Below are 26,405 nucleotides of genomic sequence, written 5' to 3'. Positions count from 1 at the left end.
CACAAATGACTGTAAAATACTGTAGAAAGGACATTACTCATAATCTTACATTCCAGTTCTCATGTTAGTTCTCACTCTCCAGTGTTCTGTATTGTTTAAAGGTTTATAATCACACTCTTGATGTCACCCAAATGAGGCTGGGTTCCCCTTTTGAGTCTGGTTCCTCTCAAGGTTTCTTCCTCATAACATCTAAGGGAGTTTTTCCTTGCCACAGTCGCCATGGCTGCTCATCTGGGATAAATACACACCATTTACCTTAACTCCTACAATTCTGTAAAGCTGCTTTGAGACAATGTCTGTTGTGAAAAGCGCTATAGAAATAAACTTCACTTGACTTGAATTATTTCTTTAATAGTCCAATGTTTTGTTTACAAAAGCAAACTCAATGGTCACTGAACTTGAGTAAACTGTAAATAAAATGAAATACAGAAACTTAACAAACATCATTATTAACAATGCAACTATTAAAATTAATATAAAGACATTGCTAACTCCGGTTCGATGCACTAGTGCCAACCACCAATAAGATAACATCACACAACCATATACATATTATATATGTATATGTATATATATTTTAAAATATAATTCCTCACAAATGGAACTAACATAAAAGTGGCAGATAAAACAAACCTTGCATAAAATAGTGTATACAAAATAATTTATACGAAATAATATTCATCAATCAATGTTCATCATAAATTATGCACAGCCTCTAACAGTCTTCGCCTGGCATTTTTAATGCCTCTATTACAGTCTATGTTTATTCAAACTTAGTCCTCTTTGGCTAACAGTAAGATTACATCACAGCAATAGTGTGTGTGGAGATGATGTGAAGACTGACTGTTCTGATAATGCAGTACTTATAGATATGAAGCAGGGCATATACAGTCAACCTCCGATAATTTGCGATTCAGAACTCGCGGGTTCTCATTTGCAACATAACTAACAGGAATGTTTAGAAATGTTAGGAATAACATTTTAAACTAATTTTATAAATAAATAAATAAAAAAACATTATTGTATTAAAGTGCCATAAGGGAGGAGTTGAAAGAGGCTGTGTCCAGGGTTGAAAGGGTTCCTGACTATTTGTTTTTGTTTCTTGTATGGTACATGTCCTGGAGAGTGGGCAGGAGAACACCAGTGTTTTTTTCTGCTGTCTTAACTGTTTGCTGCAGTCTGTTCCTGTCCTGTTATGTTGCTGCTCCAAACCAGATGGTAATGGATGTGCACGGGACAGATTCAATGACTGCTGTATAGAACTGCCTCAACAGGTCCTGTGGCAGACCATACTTCCTTAATTGGTGCAGTAAGTACATCCTCTGCCGGGCTTTTTCAAAATAGAGATTATGTTGGACTCCCATTTCAGGTCTTGGGAAATGATAGTTCTCAGAAACTTGAAGGTCTCTACATATGCCACAGGGCTGTTGGGTATTCTTTCCAATGTGTATATTTACGTGTCTGTTGCCTGCAATAAACCGAAGAAGAACATTGTTCCATTCTGTGTGCTGTGTGATTCTTTCCCTGAAAGGCAACACGGGCATCGCAGTTCGTATGGAAAACCTCTCCAAGAATTAAGTTTCGTTTGGGCATGATAAAAATCTAACAGTATCTCTAGTTTTGTATTTATACCCCTGGCAGTGATTTGCATATTTTAAAGCAAAAAAGAAAAAAATTATCGAAATCCGAGTACATTGTAGGTACGAAACGAGTGAACAGATTTAATTAATTAAATTGTTCACTCAGAGTTCGGACACTTCAAAATGGTCGACACCAGACATAGTGCACTACAAAGGAGATGGGAGCGATTTTAGACACAGCAGCGAAATCACAACAGCCACCCTCCGTCCAACACTGATGACGTATATATATATAATATATCCGCGATGACGATTTAATGCTGCGACAACCGGAACTTTCTCTCCATAATATACCGATATTGCTTGTACATTTTGCACGCATTTTATTTGAATGGTAAAATGACTAACCGAACGGCATATTTCTATGATCCAGATGTTGGAAATTTTCATTATGGTAAGCGCTTGCTTTTGTGGCTGCACTCTCAAAACCGTTATTGTTTGATACAAGGCGCCAGGAAACTGAATTATTGCCAGATTGAGTAGCATAAGCTCTATTGCTAACTTAGCACGGAATGCAAAAGAAGATTGCATGCAACATTTCTAATAGGCATTATCCGTATATTTAAAGTACTTATTCATGCCTATTTAGTACTTATTCATGCCTATAAAGTACTTATTCATGCCTATGTAGTTTAATTCCGCTGCCCTGATTTGGATGAAAGATGAAAATCTGCGTTGCTATGCTGTTCTAGGCGATATTCAGATATCTAAGGGCCTGACTGCGTTTATTATGTAACTACGGGGTTATTACATGAAATTTCCTGTTCATGATTTCCTTTTTATACTAGGTGCTGGACACCCAATGAAGCCCCATAGATTGTCCCTAACTCACAGTCTTGTCTTGCATTATGGCCTGTACAAGAAGATGATGGTATAGAAGATGTATTTGTACCTTTTTAGTTTTATTCTAATATACTGTAAACATCAAACTGCAAATATACATCAAACTCAAAGAGTACATATATTGATATTATTGTAATATTTTTAACAGGTTTTCAAACCGTACAAGGCTTCACAGCATGACATGTGTCGTTTTCATTCAGAAGACTACATAGATTTTTTGCAGAAGGTCAGCCCAAATAACATGCAGGGCTTCACAAAGAGCCTTAACACCTTTAATGTAGGAGATGATTGGTAGGTCTAATGTTGCAATGTATTTAGATGCATGCTGTTCTGGTCTATTTGCATTAATTACCTTCAAATAAGTTGCATTTACATTCTTATGTAAAGTGTGTTGTATTTATATTTCATTTGTTTTGTCTGCATGTATAACATTTGTTGTCTGGCTTGTAGTCCTGTCTTTCCAGGATTGTTTGAGTTTTGCTCCAGATACACTGGTGCCTCATTACAAGGAGCAACTCAGTTGAACCATAAGGTGTGATATCTCTCACAATGATTTATTTGTTGCATGCTGTATGCTGCATGCAGTGATACTGTTTGATAACATTCAACTAAATTATTTCTAGATTTGTGACATTGCTATCAACTGGGCTGGAGGATTACATCATGCGAAAAAGTTTGAGGTAATGTACCCAAATATGACTTTGTGCATTTTGTTATTGGGTTTTGCTTTGCTGATTCAACAGTGCAGCTGAAAACAAACAATGGTCCTGCTTTATTTCTGATTATGTTCACATTCACATGCGCCAACCAAAATGCATTATCCTCTCTCCCAACCATACCAAAATATGAGTGTTTTCCTGTCATATAAAACAGAAAAGTGCTTTTCTGGTATTAGATAAATAGATTGGCCTTAATTAAGGTGCGTAGGTTACTTTCATGTTGCCTAAGCTCTTCCTCTTCTTCTGGTGTCTGTAAAAGCCAATAGAACTGTAAAAAAAGTGAAATTTGCCAACAGATTGGAAGGGTTTTGGGAACATTCAAAACAAATTTAGTTCAAGTGTTGTCAATGTTGTAGTTACTCTCTTTGGTCAAAATTATCAAATTATCTTGTTATCTAATGTAACGCAAACCCATAACTTGAGTAGCCAAAACTAATCTATAATGGCATTTGTTGACAGTGAATTTGATTATCGATTATTATTGATTTTATCGATTAGTTGTTGCAGCCTTAGTTTAGTGCTCAAAATGTTTTTTTTTTGGTGGAGTTTATTTTTTTTTTTTATATCCGAGTAAAGAAAGAACGTTGTGAATAAATGTGTTGCGTTCAAGTTTTAAATTTTGCCTCTGTTATATTTATTTAAATGGTCAAACTGAAATGCACGCTGCATTAATCACACGATAATAAAGTTAGTGCAGAAATCTACACATCACATTTACAATCCATTTAAGATTTATATTTAATGGAATGGAATGACACTTTGAGACACGTATCGAACGTAGTAAGAAAAAGCTATACATAATAAGTACTATAGTTTAACTTCCTACCTGTGCAAATTAGAATATAAAAAGCAGAGTGAATTTTTACCAATAGTGATCGATGGTTTGGATCTTACTTGCTTATAACCGATTAGTCAACTGAGTTTTTGAAACGGATACTGGATTAAAAAAAAAAAACACTCCATGTAAAGTAGTACTAAACCTTATTACAAAAAATAACAAAATTAATCATGAAAATCCGCTTCATAATTTAAATATGAATATATTAATAAATAAAACAATGCATTCAAACTGCAACAAAAACAACATTCATAAATAAAATCAGTTACATCCAAAATGAATGAATAATGCAGTAGGAACGACAGACTGGTTCAAGGTGGACGTGAGATTGCATCAAGGATCGGCTCTGAGCCCTTTCCTGTTTGCAGTGGTGATGCACAGGCTGACGGACGAGGTCAGACAGGCGTTTTCATGGACTAGGATGTTTGCGGATGATATTGTGATTTGTGGTGAGAGTAGTGAGCAGGTTAAGAAGAGTCTGGAGAGCTGGAGATACATGCTGGAGAGAAAGGAAAGAAAAGTCAGTAGGAGTAAGACAGAATAAGTGTTTGAATAAAAGGGAGGGCACTGGAATGGTGCGATGAGGTGGATGAGTTCAGGTACTTGGGGTCAAGTGTGCAAAGTAATAAGGAGAGTGTGTTAGAGAAGTAAAGAAAAGAGTGCAGACAGGGTGGAGAAGAGTGGCAGGAGTGATTTGTGATAAAAGGGTATCTGCAAGAGGGAAAGGGAAAGTTTATAGGACTAGAGTGAGACCTGCAATGTTGTATGGTTTAGAGACAATGGCATTGAATAAAGATGTTGAGATTTTCATTGGGTGACGAGGATGAACAGGATTAGGAAGGAGTTTATTAGAGGGACAGCGCATGCAGGACGTTTTGGGACAAAGTGAGGGAGGTGCGATTGAGATGGTTTTGACATGTGAAGAGGAGGGACATGGGGTACATTGGTAGAAGAATGCTGAGGATGGAGCCACCAGGAAGGAGGAAAAGAGGAAGACCATGGAGGGGGTTTATGGATGTGGTGAGGGAAGACATGCAGGTATTTGTTTTGAAAGAGACAGATGTAAAGGACAGAGGGGTATGGAGATGAATGTTCCACTGTGGCGACCACTTATTGGAGAAGACATCCAAAATAAATAAAAACAAAAAACATTTCGACAAACAACAGTCAGTGATTCGCCTCTAGAGGCCGCTCTCGTAACTGTATATTAACAACGGGCCTTCTCAGCCGCTCTATACACAGATGCCACACGGAAAATCCTATCGATATGTATTTTTGATCGGTGGCAATTAATCACCAAACGCGGATGAATCGGTCGACCTCAAGTAAAAAGACTTGAGTAAGTAAAAAAAAAAAAACACCTCTGAATGCAAGTACATATATTTTTTTAAATGCTGTTAAAATAAATACTAAATTACAATTTATTAATTAAAAACTGGATTTAACTAAGCACATGAGTAAATCCCTTCCACTCGATATTTACTGCAGTGATTAATATGTTTCAGCTGGCAACAAGTTATTTTACAATAACTAATGCACTGAGTAGCTTTTGTTTTCTTAAACAACCATGTCTTAACACCACAAGCTGCCACTGCTGGGCCCATGAGAAAGGCCCTTAACCCCCTAATTGCTTAGTGGTAGAACTGTGATTACTGTAAGTCGTTCTGGATAATGGTGTCTCAATGCCATAAATAGAAGCCATATTCGATGATTGTGGAAAAGATGTCTCTTTCAGAAAGGGCAAAGGATTCAAGCAAAGAAAACAATGAGAGATTGCTAAAACTACTAAAATTGGGTTAAGAACTGTCCTGTGTTATAAAAAACCCTGGAGGTTTAAGTGATGAACCACCATCTTTAAGGAAATATGGGGAAAATTATTTTTTACTTTTTGTGAAATTAGATTGTAAAAACCAGAACTCACTGCTATAAAAGTGAAATAGTGAAAGTAAGAGCATTTCCATACACACAATGCGAAGAGAGAAAGGATTAGGACTAAACAACTGTGTTGCCTTCAGAAAGCCACTATCAGTGAGGCTAATAATAAAATAAAAACCTTAAAATTTCTACGAAGCATAAAGATTGGATTCTGGTGCAGTTAAAAAAAAGTCATGTGGCCTTGTTCTTGTGGTCTGGTGTGCATTTTATTTTTCTTTCCCGATAGCACGGGTATATTCCTTATTCTGAATTATTGTGATGGGAGATCTCAAACTTTTGTTGAAGGTTAAAAAAAAAAAAGTAGAACTCACTAATATGTTTAATAGTGAAAATAAGAGCATTTACACGTCTATGTAGCCTAAAGAAAACCGGTTATGAGGCTTTAATAATGTGCACACCCTCTTGCACTGTTTGTCCATAACCCAGAAGAGTCTCAGTGGCATACATAAATTGGCAATAGTGTGACTTTTTCTAACATTGCAGGTGGTTAAATGTCTGTTTTGCTGAACGATGGTGCATGTTGTTGATGTATGGAGTTTTGCAGGAAGTTAAAATGTAAAAAACCCTACCTTTTTAAAATGTGGTGATTATAAGACATCTTATTTTTTTACATTTTTGACGTCCCAGCAATAGTTTTTATGTATTGACATCAGATTTGAAACCAGTAGTGTTTATGCATATAAGCATGCTACACAAATACAAAATATTTCAAAGTGTTTCAGTTAGAATGTTAAGGTGACTGAAAAATATTGACTCACAGCCAACATTTGAGATATTATGATGTATCATGATAGCTATATAAATGTAACATTTAATTTATTATAAAATATATTTACTTGTGCTTTACTGCTCTAATATTCTTAAATAGTTAACAATAATAATAGAGACTGTATGATCATAGAACTGCTATACTTAGTTAGTAAATCTTAGACTTTGTCATTGTGGAATCATTTAATATCTTTTTACAGATTAAACACAAAACAATGACTAAACTGTGTTCAGTCTCTCTAAGGTTTCATGCCAGACAGAAATAAAAAAATCCTGTTTACCTGTATCCTGTAAAAAAAATAAAAAAATAAAAAATAATTCAATTGTAAAATTAGTTATAAAATTACTTTATAGATAACTGTTTTCTGAAGTGCTGTTCTGAATGTTTGTTTTTAAATGTCAAATACCATTGAAATCCATAGGATTGGAAATAGGAAATATTTTATATTAATTATATTAATAAAATAATTTATTATATATAAGACTAAGAAGGATTTCTAATTTAGCAAATTTAAGAAAAACAATTATTTTTCAGGGGGAGTGGTGGCTCCAGCGGTTAAGGCGCTGGGTTGCCGATCGGAAGGTCTGGGGTTCAAGCCCCGGTATCGCCAAGCTGCCACTCTTGGGCCCTTGAGCAAGGCCCTTAACCCTCTATGCTCCGGGGGTCCCTTACGAGGGAAATATCAAGGTCCGTGACGTCGGAGTGACGTGGGGCCGCCTTCCCGTGGGCTCACGACCTGCAGGAGGGAACGTAAGGGACGGTGCTGTGAGGATTGGGCAGCACCTGCTTAGACTGCTGCCCCCGCGACCCGAATTACGGATAAGCGGGAGAAAATTAATGAATGAATGAATTATTTTTTACAAAATGGGCAAAGAATATTAATTCGGCTAGTTATCTTCAATCATGAGGTTCAATTTTACATACTCCTATTCTCCACTGAACTTAACACTGATTAGCACATTGATCGTGAAGATAGATAAGATTGTCTCAAAAATTGGAATGGCCAGGGTAATTAATGTCTGCAATATGTTGAAGACATTTGGGATTTTGATCAAATGATTAATAAGACTAGGATTTAGTAGAATTTTAGCACTTATTTCTTTATATTTACCATATGTTGATGTTTTAAACTATTTAGAAAATGGCACCTTTGATTGCAGACCCCCAACATTCCTTTGTAAAAAAGAATTGGTACAGATTGTCTTCAAGTAAATCTTAAAACATCCCTTGCTTACAAGAAGTACATCAAGCCAGTCACATAACTATTCTGCTGTATACTCCAATTGTAATGCTTTTGAATGCTTGTTTTGGGGCTAATGTCAGTTGTGTCCCCCTTCTTTGTTGTGTTGGCATTGTATTGTGGGTCACTGTTTTGCTGCATGATGAAGCTTCTCTCAATTTAATTAAATTAATTTCTCTGTAAATTGCTAGACAGTGTTTTTGAAGACTTCTGAATTCAGCTGCTTTCACCAATTGCAGTTAAATCAACAATAAGATTAGTAAACCAGTTCCAGAGGCATCCATGCAATCCTAAGCCACGACACTAACGCCACCTTGCTTTTATTGATGAGCTTGTATATTTGGAATTATGAGCTGATTATTCTTTCACCATTTGGTCCTTAATTCTAGCAGAGCATAATGGTTGTTTCTAAATTGACATGTGGTGAAAATGTCCACCTTGCGGTTGGACAGCATGGTGAATAGTAGTCCCACTAGATGTGGTGTACGAGGATGGTGGATGTGTTTCTGCTCTGTTTCTGATCCCTGTTAGAGGTCTAAAGACATGCTCTCACAAAGAGGGTACATAGCAGTACATTTGTCCTATGGACATTTGTGATACCCTTAAGCAGCCATAGGATAGGACATTAGCCAAAGTACAATTTAAAGGAAATGTGATTCTTGGTCTACAGTGATCATTTGTTTGGGGCTTTTGAAAATGCTGCTGATGGCAGAATTTAAATTTATACCTTGTGTTTTTTTTTTTGATAGGATTTTGTTCATGTACACTTTTGATAGTTTTTTCATTGGCCTCATGAGGCTTTCACATTGGCATAATTAATATCAAGGCAAATCATAAAATAAATTCAGGGCCAAACAAAAGGTTGATGAAGGTACCCAGACTCTGAGCAAGGTTGTCAAAGAGATACTTTGGCTATTCTGGTTTTTTATTCTGAAACCTGTGCTCTTCTCTCCAGGGTTTCTTTGGTCACAAGGGCAAAGAGACATCCTGGTATACAAGGTAGGTTTTGCAGTTGTGCAAAACTCTTAATTCATCACACAGATGAAGACTGGTTTCTCTAGAGTCTGGTTACTCTCAAGGTTTCTTTCCCTAGATGTCTCAGAGAAAAAGTTGTGTATGGCTTGCATTTTGGAATTAAATAAATGCAAAATTGTATGTTTTAGATGGGGAGTTCTTTTTTTTCTGTGGTTTGATCAAATTAATAAAATGCCTGACTGAAAAAAAGTTCTCCTGAGGTAGAAGTGTTAGGGGATAGAGGTATTTGGTTCTGGTAGTGTTTTCTTTTGCTTTCAACAGTTTCCTCTAGTTGATTGCTAATTGTGATCGTGGTTCTTGTGCGCCAACAAAAACAAAAAGTGGAAGTGTGGTCACGGTGTAAAAAAAATAGTACTGACTACTTTTGCACCAGATGTTTGCCATAACATTTGTTGTTTTGTTTTTTTTCTTTAGCTTGATGCACATCTTGGGGCAGGGAGGAGTTTATCCTTACGCTTTCTTCTAAACCAACTTGCTAATCTGTTGCAATGCAAGTTGATAGTATCAGTTTATGTGCTACCAAAAAATGTGCTGGATGTGAATAGGAGCAAACTGTTTTCTATTTTGTTTGTTTTATAAAAACAAAGTATTTTGAGTTTCTGTACTGACAGGTCTTTTAGTAATAAAATTGTTCTATTTATTTATTTTTGTATTTTATTTATTTGTGTTGTTATTTTTCATGTTCATAGTGTGGCAGACACTTAATTTTAATATTTTTCTTATATATATATATATATATATATATATATATATATATATATATATATATATATATATATATATATATATATATATATATATATATATATATTACATACACACACACACAGTACAGACCAAAAGTTTGGACACACCTTCTCCATTCAAAGAGTTTTCTTTATTTTCATGAATATGAAAATTGTTTATTCACACTGAAGGCAACAAAACTATGAATTAGCACATGTGGAATTATATATGGAATTATATACATAACAAAAAAGTGTGAAACAACTGAAAAATGTCATATTGTAGGTTCTTCAAAGTAGCCACCTTTTGCTTTGATTACTGCTTTGCACACTCTTGGCATTCTCTTGATGAGCTTCAAGAGGTAGTCACCTGAAATGGTCTTCCAACAGTCTTGAAGGAGTTCCCCGAGAGATGCTTGGCACTTGTTGGCCCTTTTGCCTTCACTCTGCGGTCCAGCTCACCCCTAAACCATTTCGATAGGGTTCAGGTCCGGTGACTGTGGAGGCCAGGTCATCTGGCGCAGCACCCCATCATCTCCTTGGTCAAATAGCCCTTGATGCCTTCAGTGTAAATCTACAATTTTCATAGTCATGAAAATAAAGAAAACTCCTAGAATGAGAAGGTGTGTCCAAACTTTTGGTCTGTACTGTGTGTGTGTGTGTGTATGTGTATGTATGTGTGTGTGTATATATATATATATATATATATATATATATATATATATATATATATATATATATATATATATATATATATATATATATATATATATATATATATACAGTGAGGAAAATAAGTATTTGAACACCCTGCTATTTTGCAAGTTCTCCCACTTAGAAATCATGGAGGGGTCTGAAATTGTCATCGTAGGTGCATGTCCACTGTGAGAGACATAATCTAAAAAAAAAATCCAGAAATCACAATATATGATTTTTAAACTATTTATTTGTATGATACAGCTGCAAATAAGTATTTGAACACCTGTCTATCAGCTAGAATTCTGACCCTCAAAGACCTGTTAGTCTGCCTTTAAAATGTCCACCTCCACTACATTTATTATCCTAAATTAGATGCACCTGTTTGAGGTCGTTAGCTGCATAAAGACACCTGTCCACCCCATACAATCAGTAAGAATCCAACTACTAACATGGCCAAGACCAAAGAGCTGTCCAAAGACACTAGAGACAAAATTGTACACCTCCAAAAGGCTGGAAAGGGCTACGGGGAAATTGCCAAGCAGTTTGGTGAAAAAAGGTCCACTGTTGGAGCAATCATTAGAAAATGGAAGAAGCTAAACATGACTGTAAATCTCCCTCAGACTGGGGCTCCATGCAAGATCTCACCTCGTAGGGTCTCAATGATCCTAAGGAAGGTGAGAAATCAGCCCAGAACTACACGGGAGGAGCTGGTCAGTGACCTGAAAAGAGCTGGGACCACTGTTTCCAAGGTTACTGTTGGTAATACACTAAGACGTCATGGTTTGAAATCATGCATGGCACGGAAGGTTCCCCTGCTTAAACCAGCACATGTCCAGGCACGTCTTAAGTTTGCCAATGACCATTTGGATGATCCAGAGGAGTCATGGGAGAAAGTCATGTGGTCAGATGAGACCAAAATAGAACTTTTGGGTCATAATTCCACTAAACGTGTTTGGAGGAAGAAGAATGATGAGTACCATCCCAAGAACACCATCCCTACTGTGAAGCATAGGGGTGGTAGCATCATGCTTTGGGGGTGTTTTTCTGCACATGGGACAGGGTGACTGCACTGTATTAAGGAAAGGATGACCGGGGCCATGTATTGCGAGATTTTGGGGAACAACCTCCTTCCCTCAGTTAGAGCATTGAAGATGGGTCGAGGCTGGGTCTTCCAACATGACAATGACCCGAAGCACACAGTCAGGATAACCAAGGAGTGGCTCTGTAAGAAGCATATCAAGGTTCTGGCGTGGCCTAGCCAGTCTCCAGACCTAAACCCAATACAGAATCTTTGGAGGGAGCTCAAACTCCGTGTTTCTCAGTAACAGGCCAGAAACCTGACTGATCTAGAGAAGATCTGTGTGGAGGAGTGGGCCAAAATCCCTCCTGCAGTGTGTGCAAACCTGGTGAAAAACTACAGGAAACGTTTGACCTCTGTAATTGCAAACAAAGGCTACTGTACCAAATATTAACAGTGACTTTCTCAGGTGTTCAAATACTTATTTGCAGCTGTATCATACAAATAAATAGTTTAAAAATCATATATTGTGATTTCTGGATTTTTTTTTTTAGATTATGCCTCTCACAGTGGACATGCACCTACGATGACAATTTCAGACCCCTCCATGATTTCTAAGTGGGAGAACTTGCAAAATAGCAGGGTGTTCAAATACTTATTTTCCTCACTGTATATAATTATTAGTATCAATAAAAGATAAAAGACAAATATTATAGATGGTTCTTTATGTGCAATTGACTGCAGGTTGTGCATATTTACTCTGCTAGTTGTTTATAAATCAACCATTTTTTATAATTGTATTTAATCAGTTCAAGATCAGTTAATAAACATTTCTTGATAAATATTTTTTTGTTTCAGGCTTCTGGATTTTGTTATGTGAATGACATTGTCATTAGCATACTTGAACTGCTTAAGTAAGTGCACAGTTTGGTTTCTAAGTATGTTGCTTCAAAAAAAGGAGTTACAAATATTGTACTGTAAATCCTGTTTAGAATTACATTTTATACGTTTTCTTACTACTGCTACACCAACAGGTACCACCCACGTGTGCTATACATTGACATTGACATTCATCATGGTGATGGAGTGCAGGAAGCTTTTTATCTTACGGATCGAGTCATGACTGTGTCCTTCCATAAATATGGAAACTATTTTTTTCCAGGAACAGGCAAGTGTAAAATTGAAAGAAAATTTTTTATGGTCACATACATCTGTTTGTTTTTTTTTGTTTTGTTTTTTTAGATTTTTTCCATAGATTTACCTGCATGTATAAGCCTTTCTTTAGTGTGCAGAATATTGTAGTGCCCCCATCAAGGCATGAAACTGTTACTATTAATACCTAAAATCCTTTATGTTTACTAGCTAAATTTATCTTAAATATCTTATACTATAATTACTGAAATTAAATTTCAGAAAGTCTTCTGAAATTCATTCATTCATTCATTTTCTCCCGCTTATCCGTAATTCGGGTCGCGGGGGCAGCAGTCTAAGCAGGCCCCCGCCTTCGACTGCTGCCCAATCCTCACAACACCGTCCCTTACGGTCCCTCCTGTAGGTGGTGAGCCCACGGGAAGGTCTTCTGAAATGCCATTCACAATTTATTAATAAAATTTTCTCATTGATTTATTTTTTTATTTGATTAAAAACAATAATCATTTATGAATTCTCATGAAATTTCTTCCAGGAGACATGTATGAAGTTGGTGCTGAGAGTGGTCGCTACTACTGCCTGAATGTGCCTCTCCGTGATGGGATCGATGACCAGAGTAAGTGATGTTCTTGATTTAAGCCATAAGGGTACCTCACTGATGATGTTTCTGATACATCAGTATGTCAGATGATTAACACCAACACAAATATGTTTCTTATTTTTAATTCTGCTTGCCTGCAGGTTTTCATTTTCATTTCAATTTCACATGAAAAGAATATTTAAGTACGAATTTGGGGGTTTACTATTCTGAAGGGCTGCAACAATTAATCAATAAAATTGATAATAACTGATAATCAAATTCGTTATCAACGAATGCCGTTATGGATTAGTTGGGCTGCTCAAGTTACGGGTTTGCCACAGGATTAACTTTTTTTTTACTATTTTCAAATGTTAATTTTCAGTGTTTGTATATTTAATTTATGCAATGATTGTAAATGTAATTATATATTTTAGATGCTTATATCTTCACAACTGAACACAATGTCTGTATTTTTTTTAAAACAAAAATTGTCAAAATAATGTATTATAAAGATTTTTGTAAGCATACAATGGTACTTGACATCTGCAAAACACAAATTGCTTCACCTTTCACACTCACAATTTTTTCAGGCTTTAAAATGTCTAAATTACAGATAGTTAAACTCAATATGTGGCTTTTGCATTTTTTAAGTACACTTTTATACATAAATACTCTGTATATTCATATTTTATATAGTATAGTTATAAACAAAGCGTCTATAGTTTTATCCGATTAATCGATTATCAAAATAATCGTTAGTTGCAGCCCTACTATTTTTTGTAATTTATTACATTTATTCAGCTTTTAAAATTAATTTCCATATTAATGTTTTATTTAAAAAAAAAATGTTTTTATGTTTATTGACCCTATGATGCTAGGCATATGCGTGATCCACTAATGAACCAGTCAGCATTTTCATTTTCAAAAAAAGAAAAACGAAAGAAAAAAATATAAAAGTGCAAAAGCGCAACTACCCAAAAAAAAAAAAAAAGACCAAAAGTGGCAGAAAATTTTACTTTTTGTAGTTGTAGCTTATCTCTGAAATGCAAAAACAAAAGAAAAGGAAAAGAACATCATTCCAACAGTAAAATATGGTGCTGGTAGTGGGATGGTCTGGGGTTGTTTTGCTGCTTCAGGACCTGGAAGACTTGCTGTGATAAATGGAACCATGAATTCAGCTGTTTACCAAAAAAATCCTGAAGGAGAATGTCCAGCCATCTGTTTGTGACCTCAAGCTGAAGCAAACTTGGGTTCTGCAGCAGGACAATGATCCAAAACACACCAAGTCCACATCTGAATGACTAGAAAAACAAAATGAAGACTTTGGCGTGGCCTAGTCAAAGACCCGACCTGAATCCTATTGAGATGCTGTGGCATGACCTTAAAAGGGTGGTTCATGCTCGAAAACCCTTCAATGTGGCTGAATTACAACAATTCTGCATAGAGGAGTGGACCAAAATTCTTCCAAACAGTTATTATGTTTAGGGGGCAAACACTTTTTGGATTTTGTTTTCCCTCAATAATAAAAACCTTCATTTAAAAACTGCATGTTGTGTTCACTTGTGTTATATTTTACTAATATTTTAATTAGTTTTAAACATTAAAGTCTGACCAACATGCAAAAACATAAGTAATCATGACAACACTTTTTCCACACCACTGTATATGTTTCGAATCTAACCTCATGAACAGCAACAAAGAAAATATGAGATTTGATACAAAAGATGAGGGCCAAGGAAGGCGGAACACAAATACAACAAACCTCTCCATTATACACCAAAGAAGAGATTGCTAACAAACTAGCATAGACATTTAAGAGAAATTCATCCAGAGAACTAGATAACTGAGTTATGAATAATACGAACACAACAAGAACAAATTCTTCTTAAATTTAGCTCGGATAACATGGAAACATATAACCAGACATTTAAAATGGAGAACCTATTAAAAGCTATGAACTGCTTTAATGTTACTGCTGTTGGACTGGACAATAGTGAAATTACAGGAGACCAGGTGTTTCAATGGAAATAGGAATAGTCATAATAATAATACCAATTTTGGTTTAAATCCATCATGTTTTAACATCACTTTGATAAGTCTTTTCATGTCTTTGCATGCTACCAGGTTACAGACAGTTGTTTCAGCCAGTGATCAAGCAAGTGGTGGACTTCTATCAGCCAACCTGTATTGTGCTTCAGGTAAAAAAAAAAAATCCCTGATTTAAAGATGTTTAATTATGGTTTAAACATTCTTTTCTTGCCAGTTCTTATATACTCATTACATTGTTTGTAGTGTGGCGCGGACTCGCTGGGCTGTGACCGACTCGGGTGCTTTAATCTCAGTATACGAGGTCATGGGTAAGAAGAATTTGATACCATACATTTTATAAAGATTGGCATTGACTGTAGAGAGAAATTTTGTTGACATTCTCCTGACAAGTAACAAATTCTTATGCAACAGAAAAAAAAAAAAAAAAAAATTTTTTATAATAAGCAAAAAAAAAAAAAAAAAAGACAAATGCCATAATGACTTAAGGCTGTTCAAAGCAGTTGTAATTAGATTGCAAACTGTAACTAGGCTATTACATTTTCTATGGATTATAGATGATATAACTGAAATTATTTGAATGAAGAGACAAGGAGGAGGCTTTTGTAAGTATACCACAAGTATTAAGACTGTTGCCTCACGTGAGGGGATAGAGACTGATGTGGATAATGCTGATAAGTGAGAATGCATTTCCTTTTGTGAATTAATATATATATATTTTTTTTACATTTAAATACATTTTTCTGTATACTTCTTGCATGTAATCATGATGACAAATTCTGCACATGGAAGTTAAATGAGATCACCTAAAACACTTTCAACTGTCTGTTGCAATAAATAGGACAAAGTGTGTTTTGTACAGCACACATGTACATTTATTTATTTTTTGCATACACTTGGTTTTCTATAGTAAAAGATAATTTTATTTTTCCATCAGGGATTGTGTGGAGTTTGTAAAAGGTTTCAAGATCCCTCTACTTGTTCTAGGTGGAGGGGGATACACTGTGCGCAACGTGGCTAGATGTTGGTGGGTAACAAATTGTGTGTTCATACAACAATATTTATGTGCCCACTTTCCATTTTGCTGATGAGTAGCTTTAAATAAGCAACATGTGACATAAAGCAAATTTTTATATTATTAAAAAGTTTAGCCAAATTTATATATAAAAAATTAAACCCATATTTAAAATGTACAGTACACTAGATACAAAGCAAACAGTAATGCAGAAATGCAAAAAAAATAAATAAAAAAAAAGGCAGTTAGTGCATAGCAGTCTTTACCTTAATAAGTTCTTCATTATTAGATTCTGAGAAGCACAAAATCTTGTGGTTTACATAGAGACGCCTACTTTATTTTGCACAGTGAAGCATTTCCTTTTCAACCAGAGCTTGTGTTTCTGCTTTTGGTACTTTTGGCTAGTTTTGCTTTGTGTAGTTACATTTTTGTAAACATGGAAGGAACTGATTTGACTTATCTATTGACTTTGTATTATTGTATTTTTTTTTGTATATAATTGTATTATTCTTTTTGAAATTCTTTATTTAAAAAAATTTATTTGCTGTAGATGATGTAGATTTTTGTACACATTTTCAAGAGTTCTTTCTATAAATAAAAAACACCCCAACTATTGTGGTGTTACAAAGTGTTACAAAGTGAGCATATGATGTAGTTTTAGATGCAATAACAATACAATTGGTGATGGTTTAGTTTTATTTGGAGCCCTTATAGTTATTCTGTGTTTACTGTGTTCTGTTTCATCCCTCCTAATCTAATCACTTCCTCCCTAGCAACCCATACTGGGTATGACTAGAAAGGTGTCTACATGTCTACTGGAAGGGGTGGTGATAACCCAATAGAACCTGGAGACATTTTTGAAATCACAAATATGGCAGTAGCACAGGCTTCCTGTGAATTTTTTGGATAAGACAGAAAGCCTATCCCCAATGAGGGTGGCGAACTATTTTAATAAAAGACCCGCTAAGTACCTGACCTTAGAGATTGCATGAGCAATTAGGGTCTAAATCTGCCAGTCAGAATGCCCAGGCAGCACACATGACATTTAACTGGAGTCTGACCACACATTGTCAACGCCAAGGCAGTAGGCTCAGATGGTTATTTTGTTGACTTCTCTAGAATTTAGAAATTGATGACATTATTTTGTAGTATAGTGACACTATACTATAGTTGAAGCTGTGTATTTTGAAAAACAACTAGCTTGGCTACAAAATTGTTGCAGAAATGGTTGTCATTAAGGGGTATACAGTATTATCTAATGTCTTTGGCCTCGTTTAAGCAGAATAATGCACCTGTCATGTTTCTCAAACCATTCCTGAAGAAATTTTTGCAAAGAGATCAAGGTGTTCAAGTGGCCGCCAAATCCCCAAGATGTCAGTACATTTGAGAATCTGGGATGTGCTGGACAAACAAGTCCAATCCATGGTTGCCCCACCTAATAACTTACAGGACTTAAAAGATATGCTGCTAACATCTTGGTGGTTTATTCCTTTATGGGTCAGAGCTGTTTTGGCTGCACATGTGGGACTTACACATTCATAGGCAAAAGGATTTAATGTTATGGCTGTTTTGTATATATACAGCCATTTGTTATTTTGTTGCAGGTCTTGCCATTTTTGTACATAAGAAGGTATCTAAACGATTTTCACCACCCCTGACAATGACTGGGAGGAGTAAAATGGAACCCATTCTATTAATGTTCTTGTTCCAGTATTTGTCGTTTTTAATAACCTTTCATCTCTGTTTGACTAAAGGACATATGAAACGTCTTTGCTAGTTGAAGAATCTATTAGTGATGAGCTACCTTATAGTGGTAAGTATACTTTAGGTGCCATTTTACCATTACTTTACTAAATGTTTAGTATGATGTATTTGTGTGTAATACCGAGGTTGCATTGTAGATAACTGCAATATCCCCAAAGAGTTTTTAAGAACAATCTCTAAATGTCCATCTGATTGCATCAATAATCATTACTATTAACTGTCAAATTTATATGTTAACCTGACAGAAGACTTTATACTGATTAATGCAGTACATTAAGAGTGCAGTAAGATTACTGTACTTAAATTGTCCTTCTCATTAGCATTCACTCATCACATTTACTGATGCAGATTTCATGGTTTAATTTGTACTTGTAAATCTGCCCAACTTCATCAGTTTATTTATAGAGCTTTGGATAGCAATGAATGATGTTGTTCGATGGGTAATTTAATGATGTGCCAAATTCCAAGTAGATCAGAATTTTAGATTTCCCTGACATTTATGTTAATTAAGTTGGGACTTGGCAACTACCCACATTTTATGTGAGATACTGTATAGGAGCAGATAATCTTAAAAGTAAATAACACAATATTTCTCTGTGTATTGATTGTATAAAATAACCCAAAAGTGGCTGACATCAACTGTTGGACTCGTATTATAAATTGTTTAATACATCTAGCTGTAGGTATGCACAATTAAACAGCTGGCTTAGTCAATATTTCTAAAGGTTTAAATGTTTTCCATTTGTCTCTTTAAATTTAAAAACTGACTGTCTTTTGAACATTTAATCTCATGGGGACTTAAATGCAGTTGATCCATAATACACTATAGATTTGAGATTTTCTTTCCAGTCCATGCCTTTATTTACTTAAGTATTTTCTAACTGCACCTTACCACACCTGTTTTTTAATTATTACAGAGTACTTTGAGTATTTTGCTCCTGATTTTACACTTCATCCAGATGTTAGCACTAGAATTGAGAACCAGAACTCCAGGCAGGTACGACATAATTAAAATATTATGATATGATATCTGATATTATATTACTATTTTATTATAGTTGTTAGTATTGAATTAATGTTATCGTTTAATGCTTTTTTTAATTTATTTTTTATTTTTATTTTTTTACAGTACTTGGAACAAATTCGTCAGACTGTCTTTGAGAACTTAAAAATGTTGAACCATGCACCAAGTGTTCAGATCCATGACGTTCCTTCAGATCTGCTGAGTTATGAGCGCACAGATGATGGTGATCCTGATGAGAGAGGTTCAGAAGAGAATTATTCCAGGTGTTTTCTTTTTCTCATCTAACAATCTCTATATATTACCTGTATTTTAACTAATTAATGACTGTCTTTTCCCCCAATTTGGTTCTTTAACCTATTAGCTAGTGATTGTCAAGTGTTCCTGTGATTGCTAGGGCAGGGGATAATACTATTCCTCTCACTAAAAAACACAGGGCCTAGAGTACAAAACTGACCATGTTTTCTCGATGGGTGGAATTGTGTCTGATGATATGATATCTTTGTGATTTAGCCTGAAGGAAACAGAATTGGTGTGACTTTAGTGTATCACAGTTTTGTTGGATCATAATTTATAAAGTTTATAGATTATGCACTGATTATGGATAAATGTAAAAATAAAAGGATAAATGAAGAAGTTTTGCCTGAAAGTGTTTATCAGCAGTCTTATTATAGCAGTTACCAACATAAAAAGTCTGTCAGAGGCATAGCGGAAGTGCACATATAACCTAGCAGAGGCTAAGAACAAAGAAGTACACTTTTATTCTATATTTAAAATAATGTACATTGTGACAGTGTAAGCAAGAGTTGCATTAGTGTACCCACTGACATCAATGACAAATATTCTTTGCACATTTCTCAATTAATCTGGTGTCTATAATCTGGGTTCGCCTACAGTTCAGTTTCTTCAGCATAACCAAAAACAGCCTTTGAATCTACACTGATGTATGGTGCAAACGGTGAAAAGCAGTAGGTTTGGAACTATGGATGTGTAATGGAGTAGATGTGATCAGTAGAAGGATTATTGCACTGATGTGACCCAATGCAAAAATGTAACATGCAGGATGAGTTTATTTAAAGGAATAGTCTCTAGTATAGAGATGAGACATACCATTATGACATTATAACATTATGACTGTTGAAGTCAATAACACTGATTGTCTCTTTATCATGGCACCTGTTACTGGTGCTATAAATTAGGCAGCAAGTGAACATTTGGTCCTAAATTTTAATGTGTAGCAGGAAAAATGTAACAAACATGCAAAAAACTCCAAAAGGACAGCTCTTGTGGGATGTTCCTGGTCTGCCGTGGTCACTATCTATCAAAATTGGTCCGAAGAAGAAAGTGTTGAACTGGCGACAAAGTCATGGGTGGCCATGGCTCATTAATGCACGTGGGGAGCAAAGGCTGGCCCGTGTGGTCCGATCCAACAGACAAGCTTCTGTAGCTCAAATTGCTGAAGAAGTTGATGCTGTTCATGCTCATAGGGTCAGGACTGTTTTGGCAGCAAAACGGGGACCAACACAATATTAGGCAGGTGGTCATAATGTTATGTCTGATCGTTGTCTATAGTAATCTATAGGCACGCTGATAAATTGTTTACGGTGTGTTCACTGTTGTTAAATAACTTGCTCTTTTATTTGTGTCCATGGTCACATTGATGAGTAGCACTCCTATTCTTATTTTTCCATCCTTGATCAAATCAAATCAAATCAAATCAATCAATTTTATTCATCACATACACATACATACAGGGTACGACATGCAATGAAATGCTTTATACGACGGTCCGGCATGAGGGAATAGGATGGGGGAAAAAGAAAAGGCAGATAAATAAGTATGAGGTATAAAAGAACTATATAAAATAATAAAATAAAATAAAATATAGAATATAAAGATATAAAATATACAAGGATCTGTAAATGTGAATATACAAAAAATGGCAGTAAACAGTGAAACAGTGAACAATGTGTAACAGAGTGTAAACAGTAGACAATTTTAGTGGTGGGTTGTCCATAAAGTGTCCGTGTGCGGTATGGTGTGGTGTAAAGGACCGTAAAGTGTCCGTGTGCGGTATGTTGTGGTGTAAAGGTCCGTAAAGTGTCCGTGTGCAGTATGGTGTGGTATAAAAATGAAATTAAATATAAAGTGCACTGTGCTGTGCAAGTCCAGAGATTAAAGTGTCGTGGTGCGAAAGGTGAGATATGTACAGAGAGGAAGTGTGATGATGGAGAGAGTGGGCCAGTTTTTAGATCCTGGGTGTTTCCCGCTGATGTTTATCGGTTGGTATGACCGCTTCCGCTTTGTACTGAAGTCCACGATCAACTCCTTAGTCTTGCTGATGTTCAGGAGAAGGTTGTTCTCCTGGCACCATCTCTCCAGGTTTTTAACCTCCTGTAGGTAGGCCGTCTCATCGTTGTTGAAAATCAGGCCCACCAAAACAGTGTCGTCAGCAAACTTGATGATGGTGGTGGAGTTGGAAGTGGCCACATGATGAACCTGTCCACCACAGAGTCACCGTCAGAGTAGTTGGTTACAGTGGTTTGTAGTGGAACACGGTGGTGTACAGGTGAAAAGGGATGATGACAGGAAAAGCAGTCAGGCAGGCAGCTACCCAGCCTCGAAAAATTTTGATTGGTTTGCCCTATTATGTGGTATTGCTGCAATCCATGTGGACTGTCAGCAGCAAATAGATAAATAAATATTGGGATATCGACACAATTCTAACATTTTTGGCTCTATACACCACCACAATGGATTTGAAATGAATTTACAGTCAATTACAGCCTGAAGTCTAAAACGCATAGACATCACCAGACGCTGGGTTTCATCCCTGGTGATGCTCTGCCAGGCCTCTACTGCAACTGTCTTCAGTTCCTGCTTGTTCTTGGGGCATCTTCCCTTCAGTTTTGTCTTCAGCAAGTGAAATGCATGCTCAATCGGATTCAGGTCAGGTGATTGACTTGGCCATTGCATAACATTCCACTTTTTTCCCTTAAAAAACTCTTTGGTTGCTTTTGCAGTCTGCTTTGAGTCATTGTCCATCTGCACTGTGAAGCGCCGTCCAATGAGTTCTGAATCATTTGGCTGAATATGAGCAGATAATATTGCCCGAAACACATCAGAATTCATTCTGCTGCTTTTTTCAGTAAATCATCAATAAATACAAGAGAACCAGTTCCATTGGCAGCCATACATGCCCACGCCATGACACTACCACCACCATGCTTTACTGATGAGGTGGTATGTTAAGGATCATGAGCAGTTCCTTTCCTTCTCCATACTCTTCTCTTCCCATCACTCTGGTACAAGTTGATCTTGGTCTCATCTGTCTATAGGATGTTGTTCCAGAACTGTGGAGGCTTTTTTAGATGTTGTTTGGCAAACTCTAATCTTAGCCTTCCTGTTTTTGAGGCTCACCAATGGTTTACATCTTGTGGTGAACCCTCTGTATTCATGCTGGTGAAGTCTTCTCTATATTGTTGACTTTGACACACATACACCTACCTCCTGGAGAGTGTTCTTGATCTGGCTAACTGTTGTGAAGGGTGTTTTCTTCACCAGGGAAAGAATTCTTTGGTCATCCACCACAGTTGTTTTTTGTGGTCTTCCGGGTCTTTTGGTGTTGCTGAATGTTCCAAACAGTTGTTTTGGCCACGCCTAATGTTTTTGCTATCTCTCTGATGGGTTTGTTTTGTTTTTTCAGCCTAATGATGGCTTGCTTCACTGTTAGTGACAGCTCTTTGGATATCATCTTGGAGAGTTGACGGCAACAGATTCCAAATGCAAATAGCACACTTGAAATGAACTCTGGACCTTTTATCTGCTCAACACACACCTGGCCATGAAACAGCTGAGAAGCCAATTGGCCCATTACGTTTGGTCCCTTAACAAGTGGGAGGCACATATGCAAACTGTTGTAATTCCTACACCGTTCACCTGATTTGGATGTAAATGCCCTCAAATTAAAGCTGACAGTCTGCAGTTAAAGCACTACTTGTTCGTTTCATTTCAAATCCATTGTGGTGGTGTATAGAGCCAAAAAAAATTAAATTGTGTCGATGTCCCAATATTTATGGACCTGACTGTATGTACTGTAAAGATCAGATAAGATAAACCTTTATTCGTCCCACAGTGGGGAAATTTCTTTGTTACAGCAGCATGAAAAAATAAAAAATAAATGCAAATATATTAAAGACTAGACAATAGACATACTATAGTATACAAGTATATACACAACACAATGTATAAATACAAATGAGGAAAAAGTACGTACTGCAGGTAGTATTGCACACAGGTGGTATTGCACATATTGCAGGTAATATTGCACGTATTGCAAGTGATATTGCACACAGGTAGTATTATTACACAGTAAAAGAGTAATAACAGTAACTATTACACCATTGAATAGTAATAACAGTGTGTATTATGGTTAATGGTTCACTGGGAGCAGCTTTGATTGTAAAGTCTAATAGCAGCAGGGAGAAAAGACCTTCTATAACACTTAGGATGTAACAGTCTGTCACTGAAGGAGCTGCTTAACGAGGTAACAGTTTCATAAAGGGGTGAGAGGCGTTCTGCAGTAATGATGATAGTTTTGCTACCATCCTCCTTTCTCCCACCTTCTGTACAGTGTCCAGGGGAATCCCCAGGACTGAGCTGGCCTTCCTAATCAGCTTGTCCAGTCTCTTCCTGTCTATAGTAGAGATGCTGCTGCCCCAGCAGACCACACCATAGAATATGGCTGAGGCCACCACAGAGTCAAAAAAGGTCTTCAGTAGCTCTCCTTGCACTCCAAAAGACCTTAGTCTCCTCAGCAGAAAGAGTCTGCTCTGCCCCTTCTTATAAATTGCCTCAGTGTTGTCTGTCCAGTCCAGTCCAGTTTGTTGTTTAGGTGAGCACCCAGGTATTTGTAAGAGTCCACTCTCACAATGTCCTTTCCCTGAATGTTTACCAATGGAAATGATGGTGTGTTTGCGCCTACGGAAATCCACCACCAGTTCTTTGGTTTTCCCCACGTTTCTCTAGAGGCAGCCCCGTTGGCACCAGTCCACAAAGTTCTGTATAAGTCCTCTGTACTCTCTATCATCATTTGTGATCAGACCGACGATGGCATCAGAGAACTTCTGTAGGTGACAGGTTGCTGAGCTAAACATGAAGTCTGCAGTGTAGATGGTGAAGAGAAACGGGGCTAGAACCGTTCCCTGCAGGGCTCCAGTGTTGCAGACAATCATGTCAGACTCACAGTCACGAGTCCTCACATACTGTGGTCGGTCTGTGAGGTAGTCCAGTATCCAGACAGACAGATGATGGTTCACTCCTATGTACACCATCTTATCCCTCAGGAGCGCAGGTTGGATGGTGTTAAAAGCAGTAGAGAAGTCAAAAAACATGACTCTCACAGTGCTGTAAAGGTTTTACATTATGATAGTGTAATTTGCTGTTTTGCTAAATTTTTAGTTTTTTCAATTTGTTCAATTATTAACTAATCACAGTATACTACTCCATACTGATCACCATTCTTTAAGATCCCTGGGTAGGCTAGGCCATGTCTTGACTTGCAGTATTTTCAAGTTACAATGCTGCATTGTAATGCATCTCCATCATAAGTGAGGGACTACATGTAGTTTTTAAACAAATCCTGCATTTTTACTTGGTTCTGCTCTCCAGTTACAAAAGGGTGTGAAACCACAGCCCTGCTCCCACAAGCTTAATTTGGAATATTAATTCATAAAATCAGTAATTACATTTATTTAGCCATTTTATTTTTACTGTATTTGGACCTGTGATCAATTGGCTTCATACATTCAGCTTAAAAAATATATATTTTTTAAAATGATGTATGTTTGTATTACAAAAGTATTTTGCACTCTTTGTTTATTGTACGAACTATATATCAATGAATATATTAACAGTGAAGACTTCTTTAAACGTATTTTTTTTTTATTTGATCAACAGGCCTGAGGCATCAAATGAATTCTATGATGGTGACCATGACAATGACAAGGAGAGTGATGTCGAAATCTGATCTCATCATAAAGAAAAGTCATAACTTTTATTTATATATATATATATATATATATATATATATATATATATATATATATATACTTTTTCTTTTTGGGGGGGAAGTTGACAATTCAACTTCGAAATCTACAATGTAGCACTGTAGTGTTCCTTCTGGTCTGTAAAAAAAAAAAAAAAAAAAAAAATCTGTATAGTCTGTAATGCAGTTTTCATGCTGTTACTATTATGCCCAGCTGGCTCACACAAATCTGTGTCTGTGGGTGTTGTTGATCCAGGATATGAAATCATCAAAAAGTAGAGATGGAGTAAATCAATTATTTATATATATATATATATATATATATATATATATATATATATATATATATATATATATATATATATATTATACATACATGCCATTTTTTTTTTACTTTTTTATACTTGTTTAGCTCTGTCTGGTTTTCACAGTCCATTTAATCTCTTGTGGAAAAACCAAGGCAGGATTCTGATCTTTGAAACTGGCTGACAAAGAAACTGACCACCTCATTTAGGAACACAACAGTGTACAAAACTTTGTAGATTTTTTAGCCACATTCTTAAGTGGATCATGGTTTAATACTTATTTCTGATGTTTCATAGCTAGGATGGATTTATTTGCACAAAACTAAATTACAATCTGTGTGCAAGTTCATTCACATTACATTTAGTATTTGTAACTTTTTTGTTTATTTACATTTTATGGCAGGTGCCTTCACATTTGTACAACTAATTTGTTCAGTTGAGGACCTTGTTCAAAGGCCAATTAGTGGGTTTGTAGTATTGGGGTTTGAACTCTCAATCATCTGATCAGTAGTCCAACACACCTTAAAAGCGCCTTTGCGATCCTCCAAACCCAATAACCCTGGGTGTAAATGTGGACTTTTTGCTCATCTTATGGTTGAATGAACTTCATTAAAACGAATTAAGGATGATCAGATTATTCTGTGGCTGTTTATTATTGTCGCTTAATTCCAAAAAAAGTTGTGTTAAATGTAAATTAAAAACAGTGCAATTATTTACTAATCTCATAAACCCATATTTTAATCACAGTTGAAAAATATCAAATGTTTGAACTGATAAAATGTTAAATTGAATTTCATGGCCACAACACATCTAAAAGAAAAAAAGACACAGGGGCAACAAAAGTTGGAAAAATAAGTGTTACTAAAAAGAAACATCTGGAGGAACATTATGCAACTAATTAGCTTCACTGCCAACAAATCAGTAACATGATTGGTTATAAAAAAGGGTATCTTAGAGAAGCAGTCTCTCAGAGGTAAAGATGGGCAGAGATTCAACAATCTGTAAAAAATAAAAAAAT

General features: G+C 36.1%; 1 protein-coding gene and 1 long non-coding RNA gene across 3 annotated transcripts in view; one reads left to right on the top strand and one right to left on the bottom strand.

Annotated features, from left to right (window-relative positions):
- Positions 1–23,194, bottom strand: part of LOC310736735 — a 53,351-nt gene extending 30,157 nt beyond the window's left edge. Inside the window, exon 1 of the long non-coding RNA XR_014536639.1 lies at positions 23,132–23,194. This is a non-coding gene — a long non-coding RNA (uncharacterized lncRNA). The remainder of the gene's footprint in view (positions 1–23,131) is intronic.
- On the top strand, positions 1,878–26,196 carry hdac3 (histone deacetylase 3). 2 transcript variants are annotated; one of them, XM_083560389.1, is made up of 15 exons: positions 1,878–2,034; positions 2,429–2,511; positions 2,632–2,774; positions 2,934–3,015; positions 3,107–3,163; positions 12,320–12,375; positions 12,496–12,629; positions 13,146–13,226; positions 15,315–15,388; positions 15,483–15,547; positions 16,174–16,263; positions 18,006–18,064; positions 18,933–19,012; positions 19,145–19,302; positions 24,995–26,196. In XM_083560389.1, exons 1-15 carry the CDS (start codon positions 1,980–1,982, stop codon positions 25,062–25,064), a joined length of 1,287 nt encoding a protein of 428 aa, XP_083416515.1. In that variant the 5' UTR covers positions 1,878–1,979; the 3' UTR covers positions 25,065–26,196. The 2 variants fall into 2 exon arrangements, with proteins under 2 accessions (XP_083416515.1, XP_083416516.1); XM_083560390.1 differs by lacking the exons at positions 1,878–2,034; positions 2,429–2,511; positions 2,632–2,774 and adding an exon at positions 8,940–8,983 and having other exon boundaries at positions 2,953–3,015.
- The last annotated feature ends 209 nt before the right edge of the window (positions 26,197–26,405 follow it).

The sequence above is a fragment of the Silurus aristotelis genome (genome assembly GCF_946808225.1).
Source record: "Silurus aristotelis genome assembly, chromosome: 14".
Taxonomy (NCBI): Eukaryota; Metazoa; Chordata; class Actinopteri; order Siluriformes; family Siluridae; genus Silurus; species Silurus aristotelis.
Note: the sequence above shows the minus strand (reverse complement) of the source record. Positions and strands in the feature narration are given on the sequence as shown.

Coding starts and splice junctions, on each gene's coding strand:
- hdac3 (XM_083560389.1), top strand. CDS start 1,980: ATGACTAACCGAACGGCATATTTCTATGATCCAGATGTTGGAAATTTT. Junction 12,376..12,495: donor AGCATACTTGAACTGCTTAA/GTAAGTGCACAG, acceptor CTACACCAACAG/GTACCACCCACGTGTGCTAT. Junction 13,227..15,314: donor TGATGGGATCGATGACCAGA/GTAAGTGATGTT, acceptor GCATGCTACCAG/GTTACAGACAGTTGTTTCAG.